This window comes from Triticum aestivum, chromosome 3B (genome assembly GCF_018294505.1).
Source record: "Triticum aestivum cultivar Chinese Spring chromosome 3B, IWGSC CS RefSeq v2.1, whole genome shotgun sequence".
Lineage (NCBI taxonomy): Eukaryota > Viridiplantae > Streptophyta > Magnoliopsida > Poales > Poaceae > Triticum > Triticum aestivum.
In genome coordinates, this window is record NC_057801.1 from 742,874,312 (window position 1) to 742,895,648 (window position 21,337).

Consider the following 21,337-nt stretch of genomic DNA (forward strand, 5'->3'; position numbering starts at 1 on the left):
ATCACCTCCTTTATAGGACCAAGACGTTGGATCAAGTGTGAAAATGCGCCTTCTGCGAACACCCCCGCATTATATGCGTGGGGGCTGAAGCCGAAGACTGCCATCTTTCAGGTTATATACACATATACATTAACGGCCGCACAGGAGGTATTTTAATTCATGAAAGCACAAGTATAAAAAGCTTTTATATTCCATCGAAACATTGTTTTACAATGATACATGTTATTCGAACATAACATCCTTCGAGCACTACGTCTCTATTAAACAAGCGCCCTGCAGAACTTCCTGAAAATAGTGCTCGGCAGGTACTCGGCTTTCGTCCGAATCTTGGGATGCAACAGCACTGGCCTTCATATCCGCCCAGTATGTCTTGACACGGGCAAGAGCCATCTGTGCACCCTCTATGCACGCCGACCTCTTCATTGCATTAATATGTGGCACCGCACCAAGGAACTGCTGCACCAAGCTAAAATAACTCTTCGGCTTGGGCCTTTTCAGCCACAGATGACTCGCGACATGATTCATGGCGAGTCCGGATAACCTATTCAGCTCCGCCCATGCGGCCAAACGATCGGATACTGAAAGTGGGCGCTCTGGATTGTGGAACTGCGACCAAAAAAGCTCCACTTCATGGTCATTTTGATCGCGGAAGTGTTCGGCCGCGTCCGCGGCACTCGCCGCCAAGTCCAGGTAAGTGTTCACCGCACTCCACCTCAGGTCCAACGGAGCATATTTAGGATCCCCGAAATTCATCCGCATCATATAGGGCTTTCCAGCCGTGATATCTCCGGCCTGACGTAGCTCCTCCTTCATAGCTCTCATCGCAGAGCGAGTATCCTTGGCCTCGGTAGTGACCCTCTCTAGGTCCTTCTGTGCCACCCGATCTTCTTTTTCAAGAAGCTTGCAGCGGTCGACAGCATTCTTCAACTTTTCAGCCATCTCAGCCATTTCCTTCTTGCTTTGGCAGTGAGCAGCATGTTCGGCTTTCAGCTCTTCAGCCGCCTTTAAGGCAGCCGCATCGCTTTTCCTGGCCTGCTCCTTGGCTCGGGCAAGTTCCGCCCGAAGGTTCTCCATGGCAGCGGCACCATCTGCATCAAGCACATATGTTGTAAGGTACGGGCATCAAGCTCCTCTTACTAGGTGTCTTCGGAGAAATGATATACCTTGTGCCTCGTCAAGCCGCTTGTTGACAAGCGCGATGTCGGCATCTGCCACGTCAAGTTGCCGCTTTAGCTCGGCAAATTCATCAGTCCGGCCAGCCACCGGACACTTTGCCACCTACATAGGAAAGGCACAATATTATACCTGGTATTATGATCCTCGGCGCGCCGTCCTTTTTGACAACGCACCGAGTCAGGGGCTACTATCTATACAGGGCGCATCTTATATATGTGGATCTGTCAAAAGGTACATCATTTCACGTACCTCAAAACCTGTCAGTAAACTCCTGACGGCCTCGTACAACCCGCTCTCCGTGGATGAAATCCTTCTAATCACCATATCCATCAACGCACGGTGTTCTTTTGAGATAGACGCTCGCCCAAGAAGATCCTTCAGCTCCTCTGACCGCGCACCAGATGGTGCCAGACTCGTCCGATGTCCTTCTTCGAAGGCCGGACATGGAGGGCCTTGGGGGCCCATACGACTGCCTTCCGGCCCTGCCGGATTCGGAGAAACCCTCCGTGACGACACCTCAGGGTCGCCCGCCTCGCAAGGCGGTAAGGCAGGGGGAGGCGTTCCGCTCTCCATCATCTCTGGACGAAGGTCCCCTGAAGATGAGCTCTGCTGAGAAGGGCGGAGATCCGAACTACAAGGTAAAATTTTGGTTATCTTCCTCAGAAATAGAACGGGGATATCTCTCATTTTAAAACCCCCCTCTTTACTTACGGCTCGGTGGAGGGATGATCCCCTTGGGGACGCGATGCGACCGAGGCACCTCCCAGCGCCGGACCCTTTGACGAAGATTTCTTCCCTCGCTTTGAGGCCATGGCCTCCGGGTCTTCAGAGGCGGTCCTCTTCTTCCCCTGGTTAGAGGAATTGTCGATTCCTCCTTTCCTGACAGCCTCCTTCGGGGAGGCGGTAGCTTCCTTGTTCCCCTCTTCGCCTTCTTCCAAAGGCGCAACCTCCAGCATCCTGGTTAACACGGGATTCGGCGTAGTCTCAGGGAGGGGGGCCGGACACCTGATTAGCTTTGCTTTCGCTACCCACTCCTGTATAAGGGACAACTCTTTTAAGGGCAATTTTATGATAAATATACGGATAGCGTGTCCAGGTACAGGGCTACTTACTTGAGTATCCGGGCGATTGCAGCTCAGACCTGCATCCTCGGACGAGTCCGGACACATTGCTTGTGATCCGAAGAACAATTTGTACATCTCCATGGGCGTTGCGCCCACAAAATGTTGGAGGGCTCGTGGTCCTTTCGGTTTAAACTCCCACAAGTGGAGGGGGCTGCATTTGCAGGGCAGGATGCGGCGAATCAACATAACCTGCGTCACTACGGCCAGATTGATATCTCTTTCTAGGAGATCTCAAACGCGGCCCTGCAACAGGGGCACGTCCTTGGATGGCCCCCAGTTAAGCTCTTTATTGACCCATGATGCTAGCTGTGGTGGGGGACCCGAGCGAAAGGCAGGTGGCACCACCCATTTGGTGCCCCTGGGAGCTGTGATATAAAACCACTCTTGTTGCCACGAGTCGAACTCCTCTTGAAAAGAGCCCTCGGGCCATGGAGCGTCGACAATGTTGCTTATAACAGCACCTCCGCACTCCGCGTGCTACCCCTCGATCATCTTCGGCTCTACTTTGAAGGTTTTGAGCCACAATCCGAAATGAGGAGTAATATGGAGCAAGGCCTCGCACACGACAATGAACGATGACATATGGAGGATGGAATCCGGGGCTAAGTCGTGAAATTCCAGCCCGTAATAAAACATGAGCCCCCTCACGAAGGGGTCAATCGGGAAGCTTAGCCCCCAAAGGAAGTGAGACGCGAACACCATGCTCTCACCAGGCTTGGGAGTGGGAATGACTTGCCCTTGAGCAGGCAGCCTATTCGAGATTTCGTCGGTTAGATACCTGGCATCTCTTAACTTTAACACGTCTTCTTCCGTAACGGAGGAAGGCATCCACCAGCCTTGAAGGTCGGAGCCGGACATCGTCGGAAGTCCGAAGCGCCTGAATCTGAAGCTTTGGGTGTTGGAACTCAAGGTAAGAGGCGGATTTGATTGAGATTGAAAGAAAGGAGTCGAGCCTTGGTCTCTTTATAAAGAGGTTGAATACCAAGAGCCCTCCCCGTGACCGTTCGGGACTCGCCTTCGATTGAGGAGACATACCAATAGGCACGATTGGGTTACCCACGCCCGTATTGATGAGAATCCCGAAATAAAGGGACACGATCTCTGCTTTGACAAGACGTGCCAAGGAAACCGCCTCGCTAAACGCGCTGAGGTGGGACAGTAAAATTATTCGAATAAAGGCTTGGTCGTGGCATGATGTCACGCTGTGAAATACGTCAGCAGATTAGATTTATACAAACATTATTCTCTCTATGGCGGTATGTGGAACTTATTTGGCAGAGCCGGACACTATCCTTGTGTTCAAAATCTTCTATGAAGTATTCGGAGGAGGAACCCGCCTTGTAATGCCGAAGACAATCAGGGCGCCAGACTTGTCGGCATTGAAGCCTGGTTCAGGGGCTACTGAGGGAGTCCCGGATTAGGGGGTGTCCAGATGACCGGACTATAACCTTTGCCCAGACTCCTGGACTATGAAGATACAAGATTGAAGACTTCGTCCCGTGTCCGGATGGGACTTTCCTTGGCGTGGAAGGCAAGCTTGGCGATACAGATATGTAGATCTCCTCCCATTGTAACCGACTCTGTGTAACCCTAGCCCTCTCCGGTGTCTATATAAACCAGAGGGTTTTAATCCGTAGGAGGAACAACAATCATGCCATAGGCTAGCTTCTAGGGTTTAGCCTCTCTGATCTCGTGGTACATCTACTCTTGTACTACCCATATCATCAATATTAATCAAGCAGGAGTAGGGTTTTACCTCCATCGAGAGGGCCCGAACCTGGGTAAAAACATCTTGTCCCTTGTCTCCTGTTACCATCCGCCTAGACGCACAGTTCGGGACCCCCTACCCGAGATCCGCCGGTTTTGACAACGACAATCACGCAATCGGTTTTTTGATTGTTGTTCCCCAGCTCTTTTCATCTGGTGCATTTCTCGTCAAGTTGAATCGAGCCTCTTCATCTTTTCCAAGTTCAATCCTCAGTTGTTTTCTATCCCACCCACCCACCCTTTTCATCTCAAAGTCCGAGTCTGTAATCGAGTATCCATCCTACTCGTGCGAAGTCTTTGCTTTCTTTCCTCAATTATTCCAACCGGTGCTTTCTCTTCAAGTTGTTCGTCGGTTTCCCCTTCCAAGTTGCCTTTGTTTTCCCGCCCTCCCACCCCTCTTCTTCCCGGAGTCTAAGTCTGTTTTGAGCATCAATTTCATTCATACGGAGCCTCTTCAGTCTTCCCTCAATTATTTCTACCGATGAATCCTCGTCTCGTTCGTCATTCTTCATTCCTTTCTTTTTCCGGTGGACCCAATTCAAGTATTCGGTGTTGATCATATTCTTCTCCTTGGCTCAAGTGTTTTTCCTTGCTCGTTCGCCTCTCGCCAGTTTATCCTTCCGGAGCATTTAAGACATCTCAGAAGATTCATCTGTGTTCCAAGTAATTCGAGGTTGTCACCTCATTCAAATATTTCAATTGTTCCGGCGCATCATCTATCTTTTCAACAATCCTTTTCAACGGTGTTTTCTTTTAGTGGGCCCTAACCCACAGGTCTTTTCCCAGGATCTTACCTGACTCTTCAAATTCCCCTGGAGTTATTCTAAATTCTTTTCAAAGTGTGATGTAAGAATGAATTTCATCAGTCAGATGCCTTTCCAAGATCGTTTTCAAATTCTTTTCATTGTTGGCTCAACCTCTTCGTTTTTCATCATTCCGGAGTTTCTCAACAATTTCGGTGGTGTTTCTCGTCGTCATTCTCAGCTTTGAAGATTGAAGAAGAGTTCCTCTTAAATCTTACCCGTTCTCTTGAAGTTTCGTGGTTCTAGCTTCTTATTATCCTCTCGATTTATTCCATTTGTTAGATATTCTTTCTTACCCATCCAGAGTGTGTCAGGAGTTGTTTTCCCGTTTCTTTTCACCGGAGGCCATCGTTCCAGAAGAATTCTTCGTCCTCACATTTCAGCTACCATTATCCAATTATCCCGGTGCTTCGTTCAAGTGTTCTTTAATCAGCTTATGCTCTCCTTGTTCTTTTGCATCTAAATCCCCTCTAGCCTATTGGTTCTTCTAATTCTTCCCGGTGATTCAGTCTCTTTCATCAGTCATTTTCGAATTCTTACGGTGGTTCGTTCAAGATTCTTTTCTTTGATTATCATATTAATTCATTCGTTCTTTTCAATCCTACCAATGGTTCATGAAGACTTTCTCAAGTTTTGCGCTGTATCCCCCTTAATCCTTTTCAACAAGAATAAGTAGTATGCAAAATTCCTGTATCATCAATTAAATTTGATGAAGGATAAGCATACAATAAATCTTATTCGTATTTCATCCAAGTGATTAATCCCTTATTTTCGGAGTTTGTTCTTAATGACTAAATTCGAGTTCCAGGTGTTTTCATATTTTCTTTTCCGGAGTTCAAATTTCCTCGGCCATCTCATCGGAACCTCCATCTAAATCACTGCAAGGCTCATCGTATTCTTTTTTCCTTCTTTCTATCTCATCATCCTTTTGTTACCAGAGTTCCTCACGGTGGTTCGTCATGATTTAATTCATTCCTCAAGAGTTCATCAAGATTCTTGTTGGAGGAGTTCAGGTATCTTTTATCTTGCGTCTCGAAGTGCAATTAATTCTCCGTATTCTTTTGAAATGGAGTTTTGCATTTCTTCTTTCTTCCCAGTTATTTAATCTTTTCCGCTCAGGGTCGGTTATCAGCTCATAAATTTTGAGATGTTATCCATAAGTCAACATCAAGCTTATTCTTTCGTTGTTGATTTTCTCAACAACTCCATTCAATCCTTCTAAGCTCTTTTCATTCAATTCTTCCTTCAGCCGGACTGCTTTCCAAATTCTTTTGTGCTTATTCTTTTCTACCTTGTCTAACCGGAGTGGTTTCAGAGTCTATCTTGTTTCTTGAGCATTTGATTCTCGTCATATTCGTCTTTCATCTTTTCTAATCGAGTGCTCTCGATTCTTTGCTTCTTCTCTTGTGTTCTCATTTCATCTCATCCCTTTTTCTTTTCTGTCTCGGTCCTAAGATCTCGGGACGAGATCTCTTATTAGTGGAGGAGTGTTGTAACGCCTCGGATTCGATGCGCCAGGTGTCTGCCAGTTATTCGCCGTCATTGCCATGTCATTTCTTGCGTGTTGCATTTTATCATGTCATCATATGCATTGCATTGCACATGTGTTCGTCTCTTGCATCCGAGCATTTTCCCCGTTGTCCGTTTTGCAATCCGACACTCCTATGTCACCCGGCGCCCCCTTGTGCCTCTTTTCATGTGCGGGTGTTAAACTTTCTCGGAATGGCCTGAGGTTTGCCAAGCGGCCTTGGTACACCACCGGTAGACCGTCTGTCAAGTTTCGTGCCATTTGGAGGTCGTTCGATACTCCAACGGTTAACCGGGTAGCCGCAAAAGCCTCTTTATGTTGCAGCCCAACACCCCTCCAAAGTGGCCCAATAACCCATCCAAAACCCCTCCATGCTCTTGGTCGTTCGATCACGATCGCGTGGCCGAAAACCGCTCCTCATTTGAACTCTCCTAGCTCCCTCTACCTATAAATAGGTGCCTCCCTCTCCATTTTCGCGGATGAAACCCTAGCCCCGCTCCTCTCGCCCGCCGGACACGTCCGATCTGGACCGGACACGTCCGCCACCGCCGACCGATGAATCCCTCGCTGACACCTGTCCTTCGCCACCGTCCCCGCGCCGCCGGCCCATGGAGCCCATCCAGGGCCCGCACGGGCCCAGATCCCGCCGCCGCCTGGCCCGTCCCCGCCGCCGCGGCCCGTGCCCCGCGCCGCCGGCCTCCGCCTCACGACCGGACGCGCCACGAGTGCCTCCCTCCGCGGCACCGCGCCTCGCCGTCGCCTCCAGCGCCGGCCACCGCGCGCCTCCCGCCGACGCCGACCTCCGCGCCCGCTCGCCGGATCCCGCAAGCCGCTATCCCGCCGGTGACCCCAACCGCCCGACGCTCCTCCTCGCCCCAGATTCGCCTTCTCCCCGCTGCAGCTCCTTGTTTCGGCCCTCTTCGGCGCCCTCCTCTCGCCGGAGCAGCTCCCTGGCGCCGGAGCCCCGATCCGCCGCCGTTCGGTCATCAGGAGGACGACGACGCACAACACCCCGACCGCGTCGTCAGCTACGTGGGCCCCGTGGTCCGGCCCAGATCCGCCGGCCCACCTTGCCTCTTTCCAGATGGGCTGAGCCCATGGTGAGCTACCCCTCAAAACCCGCCCGTGCGCATTTTGTCTATTCTACGCTGACCTGTTTTTCTGCCAAGTCCCTGTCTGTGATATTTTATGCCTCTGTTCATCATGCCATAACTCCTTGCACATTGCTCCGTTTTGCGTGTATGATATATCAAAATGTTTGTTGTGAGATGCTCTTCATTTTGTTCCATTGTGCCATTCTCGTTTGAGTCCATCTTGATGCCCTAAATGCTGTTCCAAGAGTGCTATGTAATGTTAGTTTCAGATTCTTATCAGGATTTGGACATTTGTCATTTTTGCCATGTTTAATGTGTGCCTCCTATGAGCATGAGCTCGACATGAGTTTTGAGCGACATCATGCCATCTTCACAGCGGTGCCATCCATGTATTTTTGCGAGTCCTGTAGTGAGTGCATCAAGCTCGTGAAGTAGGGTACTTGTTGTTACTGTTTTGCTAGGCTGAATCTGCTATGAGGATGTTATGTAAACCTGCTGCTACAAGTCATTCTATGCATAATCTGGAGATGTTCACTAAGGATGTTTTGTTATACATGTCATGCTCTATCCATCTATGCCCCTGGTTGAATTTATAGCTTGCTGTAGCTTGTTGTAATCTTGCTCTCAAATTGCTAAATAATGTTGCTGTCAGCCTGTTAACATGAAGTTCAGTTTTGCCATGTGTTTTGCTAGTGATTCATGCGCCCTATAAACTTGCTCTTGCTATTCTTAGATTCATAAACATGTATTATTACTGTTGGTCACCTTCTTATGCCATGTGTTGCTCTTTGGTGAGTGGTACAAGCTCACCAACATGCCTACTTATCGTTGTTCCTGCCATGTATGAATCTGTCATTTCATTTGCCATGTTTGCATGGATGCTACCATGTTTTCTGTTGATCTTTGGAATTAGTTCAGTAAGGGAGATTTGTTCTTTGTCTTTAGTAACAACATGCCATGCTTAAGTTTGCCATGATAGCTTTCTGCAACGTGTTGTCTGATAGCTTTAAACATTGCAACCTGATGTTATTTTTGCTAAGTCTGAAACTGTTATTATTTGCAATCTTGTCATGTCCTTTTGAGCATGTTCTAGTGATTTCTGGAGATAGCTCAGTGTTCATGTTTTTTCATGCTTTACCTGTACATCACGTCCATGCCTTTTGTTCTTATGTTGAGCTCTATAGCATATTGTTTCGATGCTTGCTAGATGCCTAGTTGCTGTTTTGGACAGCTTGTCCTTTAAACTTGTATAGAGTGTATGTGTTGAACCGTTGCTCCGTTTTGAGTGTGCTCTATATGAAACTTGCTTGGTTTTGCATGAAGTTTCATATTATCATGTTGCATCCTTGTTTTGAGGTGTTTGCTTGATGTTTGTATGCATTTAGCATCAATGCCATGTTTAGCTTGTTTTGCTCATATCTTCTAGGCCGTAGCTCCGAACTAAATGAACCTTATATGTAACTTGACTAGAATCTTGTGTAGATCATCTTGGTGCATCTTTAACTTGCTGTTTAACAACTTGAACATAAGGTTTATGCAGTTCTGGACCAATTTCAAAATTTGCATATGAGGACTTACCGGAATTGTTATATGTTGTTTCCGGCCTCATTTAACCTTGCTTTGATGTGTTGTTCTTGTATGCATCATCTCTTGCCATGAGTAGCTTCATGTAGCCTTGTCATGCATCATACTTGGTCGAGCATCATGTCTTGTTCATGTGTGGTGTGTTTACTATGTTGTGTGCTTCTTCTCGATAGCTCTTGTTTCGTTGCGATCGTGAGGATTCGTTCGTCTACACTTGGTTCGTCTTCATCCGTTTGTCTTCTTCATGGACTCGTTCTTCTTCCTTGCGGGATTTCAGGCAAGATGACCATCACCTTGAATCTCATTACTATCATTGCTATGCATAGTTGCTTCGCTCTATCGCTATGCTGCGTTACCTACCACTCTTTTATGAAGCCTCCCAAATTGCCATGAACCTCTAACCTTGACACCCTTCCTAGCAAACCGTTGCCTGGCTATTTTACCACTTTGCTCAGCCCCTCTTATAGCGTTGTTAGTTGCAGGTGAAGTTGAAGGTTGCTTCATGGTTGATAGGATTATGTTGGGATATCACAATATCTTTTATTTAAGTTAAGCATATATATACTTGGTAAAGGGTGGAAGGCTCGGCCTTATGCCTGGTGTTTTGTTCCACTCTTGCCGCCCTAGTTTCCGTCATATCGGTATGATGTTCCCGGATTTTGTGTCCCTAACGCGGTTGGGTGATTTATGGGACCCCCTCGACAGTTCGCCTTGAATAAAACTCCTCCAGCAAGGCCCAACATAGGTTTTACCATTTGCCTACCACCTATACATTTCCCTTGGGAGTAATTAACCCGAGGGTCATCTTTATTTTAGCCCCCCCCCCCGGGCCAATGCTTGTCTAAGTGTTGGTCCAAACTAGAGCACCGTGTGGGACCATCCCTTGGCAACTTGGGTTACGTCGGTACCTGTACGTTTCGCTTATCCGGTGTGTCCTGAGAACAAGATATGTGCGACTCCTATCGGGATCATCGACACATCAGGCAGCTTTGCTGGTCTTGTTTTACCATTGTCGAAATGTCTTGTAATCGGGATTCCGAGACTAATCGGGTCTTCCTGGGAGAAGGAATATCCTTTGTTGATCGTGAGAGCTTATCATGGGCTAAGTTGGGACACCCCTGCAGGGTTTGAACTTTCGAAACCCGTGCCTGCGGTTATGTGGCAGATGGGAATTTGTTAATGTCTGGTTGTAGATAACTTGACACCAGATCTGAATTAAAACGCATCAACCGTGTGTATAGCCGTGATGGTCTCTTTTCGGCGAAGTCCGGGAAGTGAACACCGTTTTGGGTTATGTTTGACGTAAGTAGGATTTCAGGATCACCTCTTGATCATTGTTAGCTTCACGACCGTTTCGTTTGCTCTCTTCTCGCTCTCTTTTGCGTATGTTAGTTGCAACCTCATCACTTTACCCCTTCCTTTCCCATTAAGCTTTGCTAGTCTTGATACCCATGGTAATGGGATTGCTGAGTCCTCGTGGCTCACAGATTACTACAACAGCAGTTGCAGGTGCAGGTGGTGCGATGATCATGACGCGAGAGCGATGTTTGCTTGTTTTGGAGTTCTTCTTCTGCTTCTTCTTTGATTAGGGGATAGGTTCCAGGTCGGCAGCCTGGGCTAGCAGGGTGGATGTCGTTTGAGTTTCTGTTTGTGTTTCATCTGTAGTCGGATGGTGCTCTTATGTAAGATGATGTTGTATTCGTGTGGCACTGTATGCCTTTTGTATGTATCCCCATCTATTATGTAATGTTGATGTAATGATATCCACCTTGCAAAAGCGTTTCAATATGCGGTTCTATCCTTGGTGGGACCTTCGAGTCTCTTTAGGATAGTATCGCATATTGGGCGTGACACCCTACCCCTCTCCCTCCTCGTCTCTTGCGGTGCTTGGCGAAGCCCTGCTGGAGTGCCATGCTCCTCCATCACCACCACGCCGTTGTGCTGCTGCTGGACGGAGTCTTCCCCAACCTCTCCCTCTCCCCTTGCTGGATCAAGGCACGGGAGACGTCATCGGACTGCACGTGTGTTGAACGCGGAGGCGTCGTTGTTCGGCGCTTAGATCGGAATCAACCGCGATCTGAATCGCTACGAGTACGACTCCTTCATCCGCGTTCTTGTAATGCTTCCGCTTAGCGATCTACAAGGGTATGTAGATGCACTCCCCTTCCCCTCATTGCTAGATTACTCCATAGATTGATCTTGGTGATGCGTAAAAAAATTTGAATTTCTGCTACGTTCCCCAACAGCCACCATGTTGCACTCTCGAGATTGACATCCAGGGACGGATATGAGATGATGCGCAGTGGTATTGTTTTTATTTGGAAACTCGATAAATCCCACCACCTGAAAAATAAAATGAGGACATAAACCTAAATAATTAAAAATAGATTGACAAATTAAGAGCCCCCGAAGTTGTGCACCTCCAGATCAGACAAAGGAAAAACAATTGGTTTTTTTAGGAATAAAAATATTTTAGTTGCACTTTTGGGCCTTTTTGCGAAAATGTCTAAGGTCATATATTAAGTATCACGGGTTCATACGGACACACCCATATAGAAAGATAAAATTACATTCAAAATCCTGAGGGTGTCGAAGTCTTCTTTCTCGTGCACCATCAATGGCACGCCATGCCCATAGCTCGATGCCGCCTTTGGGCCTTTGGCGTGGGGAAGCAGCGGCCGAAAGTCATTAGTGGAGACCAGCAGACGCCAGCGATCGCGATCTGCCAAGCTAATGGCCGCCCCGAAGAAGAAAAGTCGGTAAGGGTGTCTAGAGGCTTAGAAAACCATGAAAATCGACTGTATCAACCGGAATTCTAAACCGACAGGGTCCTGGAAAACCAATTGGAGACAAGGTTCCACACATCCTCCGTTGGCGAGAAACAAACTGCCTCAAAATGAACAAGGATAGACGAGGAGAACATTATTCCTACAATGAGGCAACGCCGCCGCCTCATCGCCTCACATCAAATACGAAAACTCCCTAAAGAAAACCGGAAACAAATCACCCATGTGATTGTATGACTAATTCAGGGCTGATGTCTAGCTCACTGTCGTCTAGAATCATGCACCGATGACCTCTTATTTGATGATCTAGCCAGGCGAGGCCACCAATGAAGATCGTCATTTGGGATCCCTCTTGCTGTCATCGACTTCACCAGCGCCTCCATCGAGCACAGCCTGACAAAGACCGCCACTCTAGCATACATCTCCTTTGTTGTCCCACAACAACCCGTTGACACCTCCTCGGCAGCCCCCTCTCCCCACCCCAATAGGACCTCCCCGCTGGCAAGAGGGAGAGACGTCGGGTGACGGCTAGGATATTTGGTGCCGACCAAGATCCTCTCTCTCGTACGAAGTGTTATGTGTGTTTATTTGCACACGTTTTCCCCTTGTGCCTATGATACGAATTGGCAATAAACTTTGTGTATATAAGCCCTTAAAAACTCTCAACCTCAGACCTCCAGCGTGCAACAGAATTGCTCAAGGTTCCATCCTGTTGAGTATAATGTTTATTAGGAAAGACGAGATAGATTAGGATTTGTTCTGACTTGTCTTGTACTCCAAGTAAATCATTGTACTCCTATATATATGCCTACGAGGCTCAAGCAATATATCAACTATTCCACCAAATCTCTTTCTCCCTACTAACATGGTATCTATCGCAAGTCGGTCCTAAACCCTAGCCGCCGCCGCTTCCGCACCTGCGCGCCGCCCCCGGGGCGGTCGGCCTCCATGACCGCCATCGGGGGCCGCGCCGCCCGTACCTAGGGTTCGTCCGCCGGCCGTGTTGATCGGCTGCCCTAGAGAGTCTTTTTTCCCGATCCTTTGATTAGGGTTTTCTCTCTCTCGCCAGTCGCTTTGATCGGCGTCTACTTTTTGGTTTTCCGGTCTATATGATCCGGTTTGCGTCGCCCACCGCCGCCGTTGACCTCGTGCGCCTCTACTCCAACACCGGCGTGATTTGCCAGCTTCTTCACCGACTCGGCGGCCTCGTGCGTCGCCCGCGCGTCTGCCCGTTGGTCGCCCCGATGCGGCGGCCTCGCGCGTCGTCCACACATCGGTCCGCCGGTCGCCCCGACCCGGTGGGCTCGCGTCATGCGGCGGCCCTTCACCGCCGCCGTTCGCGCGACGACTCGCCCGTCGATCTACGCCGGCCGTCACCGCCCTGCTCTGACTGGGAATCCTGCATCACCCCGACCAGGCGGCCTCGCGCCATGCGGCGGCCAATCATAGCCGCCCTGCCGCCCGCCGCCACCGGCTTCATCTCGGACTCTGCCGCCACCACGTCTTCATCGAGCGGCGTCCCCGACCTCGCGCGCGATCAGCTTGATCACCCGCTCGCCGCCGTGATCCGCCTCATCTACGCCGCGCGACCGACCTGGCCCGTCAGTTACGCGCGCCTCCGCAGGTCCCGTGAAGATCGTCTCCGAGTTCAGCGCGCCCCTCCGCCGATCGAGCAACGGGCTGCTGCTGCGTCGCCCCGTCGGGCCGCAGCGCCGTCGCCCCGTGGTTCTTCTCCCGGCTGCACCGCCCCGCGTCACCGCTGCGTTGCCCCTTCGGGCCGTAGTGCCGCGGCCCGCGGTCTATCGCCGCCCCGAGGCCGTCCGCTCCAGGCCGTCCCCGTGGCTGCACCGACCCTCGCGCCGCCGCTGCGTTGCCCCGTCCGGCCGTAGCGAGCGTGGCACGCGGTCCACGCCGCCGTCTCGAGGCCGTCCACGCGGTTGCACCACCCCGCGCTCCGCCGCTACGCCGCCTGTAGCACCGCGGCTCGCGGTCCCTGGGACCGTCCCGAGGTCTTCCGTCGTCGCCCGACCTGCCCGCCGCCGCTGCATCGCCCCTTCGGGCCGTAGCGCCGCGGCCCGCGGTCCACCGCCGTCCCCGCGTGTCGACTTCCTGTGGCATGCGCCGCACCACCTCCTTTGGCGCGGGAACGCCACCATCCGCACCGGTCTTCGTCACGCTGCCAGGTTTCTTCACCTACTTCGAGCATCGCCGCCGCGCTCATAACCTAACCGCCGCCGCCGCCGTCAGGCTGCCGTCGCCGCTCTTCTTCGGCCGCCATCGCCGCTACCCCCGTAGCCGCCGCCGCCCGTCCACCCCATTCGTCTTCATCCAGCACCAGCCCGTCGCCAGTGTCGCCGTCATCTACCCCGACCGCTTCATCTACTCCGACAACCGCGGGCGACATTGGCCCCGCGCCGATTGGCGCCGCAACCGTCGTCGAATCCTTCTCTGCTGGCCTCTCCGACTTCTTCGACATGGTGTACAGCTTGTGCAGGTCCCAGTCTATGCATGCCTGGTGCTGGCAACACCGCCGCGTGCCTTCGTCCACGACGTGTCCCTGGGCCTGGCAAGCCTGGCGCGGCGCTTCGTCAACTTCGTCTTCGTCCGTCTACGCATTCCCGGTGCTGGCAACACCGGTGTGTGCCTTCGTCCACGATGTGTCCCCGGGCTTGGCAAACCCGCCGCGACGCGTCGTCAACAACATCATCTTCCTGGCGCACCCCTACTTCGACACCACTGCGCCAATGCTAACTCGGCGCCCCCTTGCGCTCGCGGCTCCACGGCGACTTCCTCGACACCGGCCACCCTGACTCGACATCGACCACGGCATTCTTCGCACAGCTACCTCGACCACGGCTCCACCACCCACACTCTCGGCTACCTCGACAAACGGCACAAAGGGTTGTCGCCTTGCTTGAGCAACCTCGTCGGTTGCCACTCCAGCCACGACTCCGCGATGCGTCGACCGTTACGACTGTGGGGGGTGTTCGTCGGCTTGCCTTCGGATTCTTCTCGAGTCTCACCGTCTGCGTCGCTACCGTTGTGACTGCGGGGGGATGTTGAGTATAATGTTTATTAGGAAAGACGAGATAGACTAGGATTTGTTCTGGCTTGTCTTGTACTCCAAATAAATCATTGTAGCAATATATCAACTATTCCACTAAATCTCTCCCTCCCTACTAACACATCCAAACGGAGACAAAAGGAAACGAGAGGCACGGATGATGATCATCCACCCGAATAACCTCATGCCGCGGAAAAGAACAAGGAAGGAGAAGAAAATTATGAGCGGATGCCTCGACCGCTCCGCTCGCGAAGAAACCCAAACAGCACGGCATACCGCAACATAATTTCTTCCACCCACTCAGTTGACTGACCAACGGAAGACTCCAGATTTCCATCCCAAGTCGTCTCATGAGAAACTTCTTCTCCGGTGACCACCCGCCTCTCGACCATCGACAAGATACATTACTACAAGCGCACTCTCTCTGCGACCAAACCCCCTAGCCAGACCAGTTCGTCCCACCATGGTCGCCGCACCGGCAGGCCCGGGAGGTGGAGGTGCGCCCCTCTCTCCGTGCGCCGGCTTCGTCGCGGACTCTTTGATCCTCCCCACCCGGAACGCCAGGCTCTTCGCGCCGGTCTTCGCGCTCGTGCTCGCCCACACTTTCGTCTTCCTCGCCGTCGCCGTCCACTTCGCCCACGAGTACGCCCTGTCGGGCCCCACGATCTGGCTGCACCCAGCGGCGCTGCTCGTCCTCCACCTAGCCTACCTCGCCAGCAAGCTCGCCACGCAGGCCGCCGTCGCGCTCGCCGGCTGTGCCACGCTCTGCGGCGACCGGCCGCGCTCGCTCGCCGAGCTCGTGCGCGGCACCCCCCGGCCCCGTGCCCTCTTCGCCGGCGCCGCGCTGGTCGCCGTCGCGGAGCTCGCGTGCACGGCCGTCCCGGCGTATTATCTGGACTCTTGGTACAGGTACAGCTGGAGCCACTCCGACACCGGCGGCGTGGAGTCGTTCGTGCAGGGCGTCCTGCTGTTCGTCTTCCTCGCCACGCTCCTCTTCCGCCTCTGCCTCGCCGCGGTCTTCCCGGTCGCGGTCGCCGCGTCGGCGACGGCGGCGACAGAGGAAGCCGGCGACGGTGGTGGCGGCGCGAGCGCGGCCGCTCATCTCCAGCGCGCGTGGCGGCTCATGACCGCGGCCGCGAGCTGGAAGGAGGCCGCCGTGCAGGTGGTCGTGGTGAGCGTCGTGCTGCCCCTGGCCACCTACCCGGTGTACGCGTTTGCTCTGGACTGCGGGCAGGGCGGGTGCGTGCTTTTGCTCGGCTGGATGTACGGGTTCCTTCTGCCGTCCGCCGGCGTGCAGCTCTACTCCACGGTGGCCGCCACGGTGTTCTACCACCGGTGCATGGAGCAGCAGCGTCATGAGCTTGCCATTCCACTGACGATGAAGGTCATGAAGCTAGGAGGTACCCCGCTAAATTCTCTGAAATTGATTAAGGGTGGGATCGCCTGAAGAATCTATGATGAATAGCAATCTGCTCTGAATCGCCTGGAAGGAGCTCGGGTGCAAATTTGTGGCTATGTAGATAGTGAAAATGGCATATTAGGCACTCTAGCTTTGCTCAGGTTTCAGTAAAATTTCTAGGTCCGCCATTGGTGAGCAGATTTTAGTTTCAGCTCAATAAGGCATTAATATCTCCCTCCTCATGGAACCGCTTGTCAGAGTTGCAATCCAAACTTCAAAAGTCGTGTTGCTCATCCTAAAAAATTCTCATGATCTATATGACTATATAATGACTGTGTTGTATGAAATAAGTTGAATGATCATGGCATAATCATAGAATCTTGAGAAATATGCAATGCGGTTACTGAAAATTGCAGTTTGTGTTCAGTGCAGTTCTCACTGTCAGGTTTTTCGAGGAAGGCCATCATTCACTTAAAATCGTTAGTATTTGTGTTCAATGCTCTGTATTCACTGTGCTTCTCGAGTCAGCAAAATTTTACAATGCTCCCAAACAGGGGCTTGGAATGATTTGTTTCCAAAGCTTGATACCTGGACTCGGGCAGTTAAAGCAAATTGTTCAAGAGATCAGCTAAAGAATTTGGGTTGGTCTTTAGAGAGCGACGCAAGAAAATACTGAACCGAACCAAAACCATGGAAAAACATTGGTCACAGAAACAAAATCAAATGGAGCCTACACAAGTTCCACACAAATCAATCCAGAATTCCAGATAATCACTGTCATAGATCAATCCAACAAGCTCCTTGATCGCCATTATCTGTATCCTTCATCTGCTCACGAAGTCGCCTCCGGCAGCTCCAATTGATCGCTCATATAGCTGCTCCAAGGTTTTCATTACCCGTTCACAAGCGCCCTTGTTCTGCGACCCCATGCACCCTGGTTTGTTTACCCTCCTTTTTGCCAGTCAGCTTAACAGTTTTTTTTTCAGTTGGCCTGGCAGCTTCCTTTTCAGTTCGTTTGAGCTGTTCTGGTGCCCCTGCATCAAAGAGTACATATAGCTCATGCTAGTAAGAAAATGGTCAAGAGCAGTAACTGATTTCTCTTTTCCATCGACGAGAAAAGTACCCTGTTGTCAGTTATTAGCACAAAAATCAGATGCGCGGAAACCTGCAGCTAGAATATAATCACTTGTCCAGGTTGGCTTTGCTGAAATTTCTTAATTTCTTCTTAAACACAACTCAAATACTTTCTCTGCTGGCCTTGCCAGGAACAGGTTGACCACAGTTTCTTGCTGTCGGAAAAATGAGCAATTTACCGAATGATTTTATTAACAGAAATACTAGATAAAGCATGACTAATATAGCAGAGATAAAACAATTCATGCAATCTGACAGAGAGAAGGTAAATTACCGAAAAAGGCTTTCGCCCCGCATTATAAATAAAGCAATGAAGAGAAGGTAAATAGCATCTGCATATACGAAATAGAACCGAACACGTGTAGAGCAAACATATGTTTCTGCTGGCCTTGCCAGGAACAGGGTGAACACTCTTTCTTGGCTGTTTATCGTCTAGCTAGCATTACAAGCATATGTCCTAAATGCAAATGTATAGTTTCTCTCAACTTGTAAGAACTTCACCACCAACATTGAAGGAAACTGAGAGATGTGGACTTGTGAGTCATCTATTAATTAATTTCCACAAAGGTTAACTGTGCACAATCATACAAGAATGGTTGTGTGCACAAGCACAAGACAAATTCAGCAACTTATTTCTATTGGATGATTGCCAGGATTTGTTGAAACAGCTGATACAGAACTGAATATTCATACGATAGTCGGTCACAAAAATATCCAGCAAGCGAGTAGCAGCAGCAGTACACAGAAGTTAATTAATTACCTGCATTCTTGCTCAGATATCTGCAGATCTCACTGGTGTAGAAGTTGGGAAAGAAAACGAAGCGCTTCTTTACATCAAGTTGGGCTACTCCTCGCAGGGTTTTGTTCCTCACATCGATAGCAATCATGAACTCCATCTTTTCCATGATCCCATGTTTGGTGCTAGAAGCCAAGTAGACAATATCGTCGTCGTCTATGCTTATGGTGGGGAACGCCATCTGAAGTTTTTGCAACGTTGGCGTGGTGTGGCTGCCGCTGCTGCTCAGCTTAGACAGCAGGTCGCAATGACCTGGGACACTGCCCGCGTCCATGGTGACATCTTTGACTGAAAGTTGACAGTCAGGCTGCCACTCTGCAAATGAACCATCACCATCCGTCGCCGGTGATATCGCCATGCTCCATGTTTTGGCCTTCCAGCCACCAGGGATGACCTTGGTGACGCTCCGCTTCCACCGCACCCATTCCAGATAGGAATCAGGGGCCTTGCTGTACACCTTCGTCGGTGACCAGATCTCCATCTCGATGTACTTGATGGTATCCTTGTGCCGACTGATGGAGACGTCCCGGATATAGTTGGGCTCGGCTAAGTTGAGGAGACAGTCCCAGTTTCCCCTCGCCGGCACCGGCAGCGGGATGTCGTGCACTATCACTGGCGGCTCCACGAGCACGTCGTAGACGAGGATGCCACGCCAGAGGTCTACCCAGGCGACCGTGCCGCGCTCGCCGCCCATCGTGATCGTCTTGGCCGTCTCGTGGTACGGCCTGTCTTCTTCCGACACTTCGACGGGTAGCGGGACGAGCTCGTCCACTGACATTGACATGGGCACGGTGATCCACCCCTCGGAGTCGCAGGAACGGTACAGGGCGCTGATGTTGTTGTGGACGCGAAGGAGCACGAGGTCGGCTTCGGTGGCGACGACCCTGGGCTCATGGCGGCGGTTGTAGTCGAGGCCGGGGCAGGGGAGGCACAGGTAAAAACAAATAAAAAAATAAAAAATAATTTGATAAAAATTATTTTGAAAATAAAAAATAAAAAATGTAATAAAAAAATTTATTGCGAATATAAGATGAAAGCTTTATTGATCAAGATGGGATTCTGTGACGCCTTTGTCTCGTCGTTGAACACAAACGAAGTACGCGAAGTTGCAGCTATGGCGAACTTTAATCTAAACAAAATCCAAAGTCTAAACGGTGCGCTAAGGGCTGTATATATGAAGGAAGAGAGGGGGAATTTCGTGGGTAACCTGGATCGGCAGGCCGGTGCTCGTGGCGCCCCTGGCGGTGGTGGCGTTGGGACGGTCGGCGATGTAGCACCGCAGGTCGATGAGGACAGCGCCGTCGTAGCCGTCGCACTCGAGAAGGGTGGGCGGAATCAAGGTGGCGGCGGCGGCCATCGTGGGGGAGGAGGGGAGGAGAGGTCGGATGGACCGATGGAGAAGTGGGGTTTGGCTATATACCCGCGCAGTTTTTGTGGGAAATATAGTGCCACGTGAAATACATGAATTATACTTCCTCAATTCCTAAATACGGAGTACACGGCAAAAGGAGAGAGTACTTTCATAAAAAGAACAGATAAGATGAACTTTTAAGGGAAATAATTCATTGTTTTTTATCCCATAGAAAAGAAAATGCTTCCAACAATTTTTTCCTTTCGTTTACTTCAATCAAAAAAGGTAGGTCATAACACAGATTGAATTAGACCTTACTTAATCACTCATCACTGGAAAAAGTAGAGCGATTTCCTCGCAAAAAAAGCTATCGGCCAATTAGACGAGCCGCCCCGATCTCTTGCGACCTGACACCATCATGCCCTTCTGCCTTATCTTCTTCTCCAAGAGGTGCATTTGTGGCCACCCGTTGTCTTCCCAACTGCTCACGAATCAATCTCTCTCTCGTCGCCTCTTTCCACATAGCTTCCCTTTTCTTCCCCCATAGCAGAGCACGGTGACAAGCGCTTCATAGCCGCCCGCTCCTAGAGGACAGGGGCATGGCTGTGGCAAAACGGGGAGCGGTGCTAGGTGGGGGCGCAAACGACGCTTGCAGGCCGTGATGCCATTGCGGGCGAGGTTGCGAGCAAAGCACGGGGTAGGTGAAAGCAACGTCGCCATTGATGAGAGCCTAACACGGGAACTATGATGGTAGTGGGGTATGCTAGAACCAACAACACGGTGTGGTGCGATCGACGACGTGTGATACTGTAACCAGAGCGCGGTTGTGTTGCCGAAGCTGCGACTGAAAGCGTGGGATGCTGGAACCAGTAGTGCGGCATGCTGCGACCGACATGAGCCAAAGTTGCGACCCGGCGGCGGCGTGGGATGCTGGAACCCACAACAGCGCGTGCTGGGAGCTGTGACCAGCCATTGGGTGTAACTGTGATGAAGGGGCCCGAATGCTGCAACCGGGCGTGGTCGACGCAAGAACCAACATCCAGTGGTGTTGCAACGACGACAGTAAAAATGCAAGCGTCAACACCAATGTTGCGGAATGGCAACTAATAGATGCCAGCGGAGCTCGACGAGCCGAGGAATGGCGGTGCTACGAACCCATGGTGGGGTGGGGTTGCGCAAGGACAAGGACGACGCCACGACGTCATGAAAAATGTGTGAGGACAAGCCCGTTCTGGGCAGGGTTGCTCAAGAACAAGGACGCCGCCACGACGACATGAAAAATGTGTGTGGACAAGGTTGCCCGAGACTGTGCGAGGGGGCAACAGAGTTGGGAGCGAGGGTGCCAAGGCCACATGACTGTGGGGCAGGAGACGCGTGGGCAACGAGCTCCCGGTGTCGCACGAAAGCCATGGCGAGGTGTTGCATTTGCGGCATGTATAAGAGGTGGAAGATGGGAGGGAGAAGGTTGGCGACAATAACCTGATCGGACGGCGACCGGGGTGGCACGGCCGGTCACCTGGCGCTGAGCGCTCCCTGAATTTATGAAGTCCAAGACCCTTTCGGAAACTTAAAATGCATGACCAATTAACTTTTATTGACCTTGGATACAGTACAACAGAATGTACGCAATGCAGTAATTGTGTTTAACTTTCATTTGTTCTGTGATAATGGTGAAAGAATATTTTAAATTCTAAAGATGTTCAACTAAATCACGAGGAACTGAAGTGGCAA

General features: G+C 51.0%; 2 protein-coding genes across 2 annotated transcripts; one reads left to right on the top strand and one right to left on the bottom strand.

Moving 5' to 3' along the window:
• The first annotated feature begins 15,202 nt into the window (after positions 1-15,202).
• LOC123072125 (uncharacterized) lies at positions 15,203-16,700 on the top strand. The gene has a single exon (XM_044495682.1). The coding sequence runs from the start codon at positions 15,390-15,392 to the stop codon at positions 16,371-16,373; it is 984 nt and encodes a 327-aa protein (XP_044351617.1). The 5' UTR covers positions 15,203-15,389; the 3' UTR covers positions 16,374-16,700.
• Positions 16,701-18,211: 1,511 nt separating this feature from the next.
• Positions 18,212-19,612, bottom strand: LOC123067786 (uncharacterized). The gene is made up of 2 exons (XM_044490429.1): positions 19,463-19,612; positions 18,212-19,144 (listed from the first exon to the last, which is right to left on the bottom strand). Exons 1-2 carry the CDS (start codon positions 19,610-19,612, stop codon positions 18,212-18,214), a joined length of 1,083 nt encoding a protein of 360 aa, XP_044346364.1.
• Positions 19,613-21,337: the final 1,725 nt, after the last annotated feature.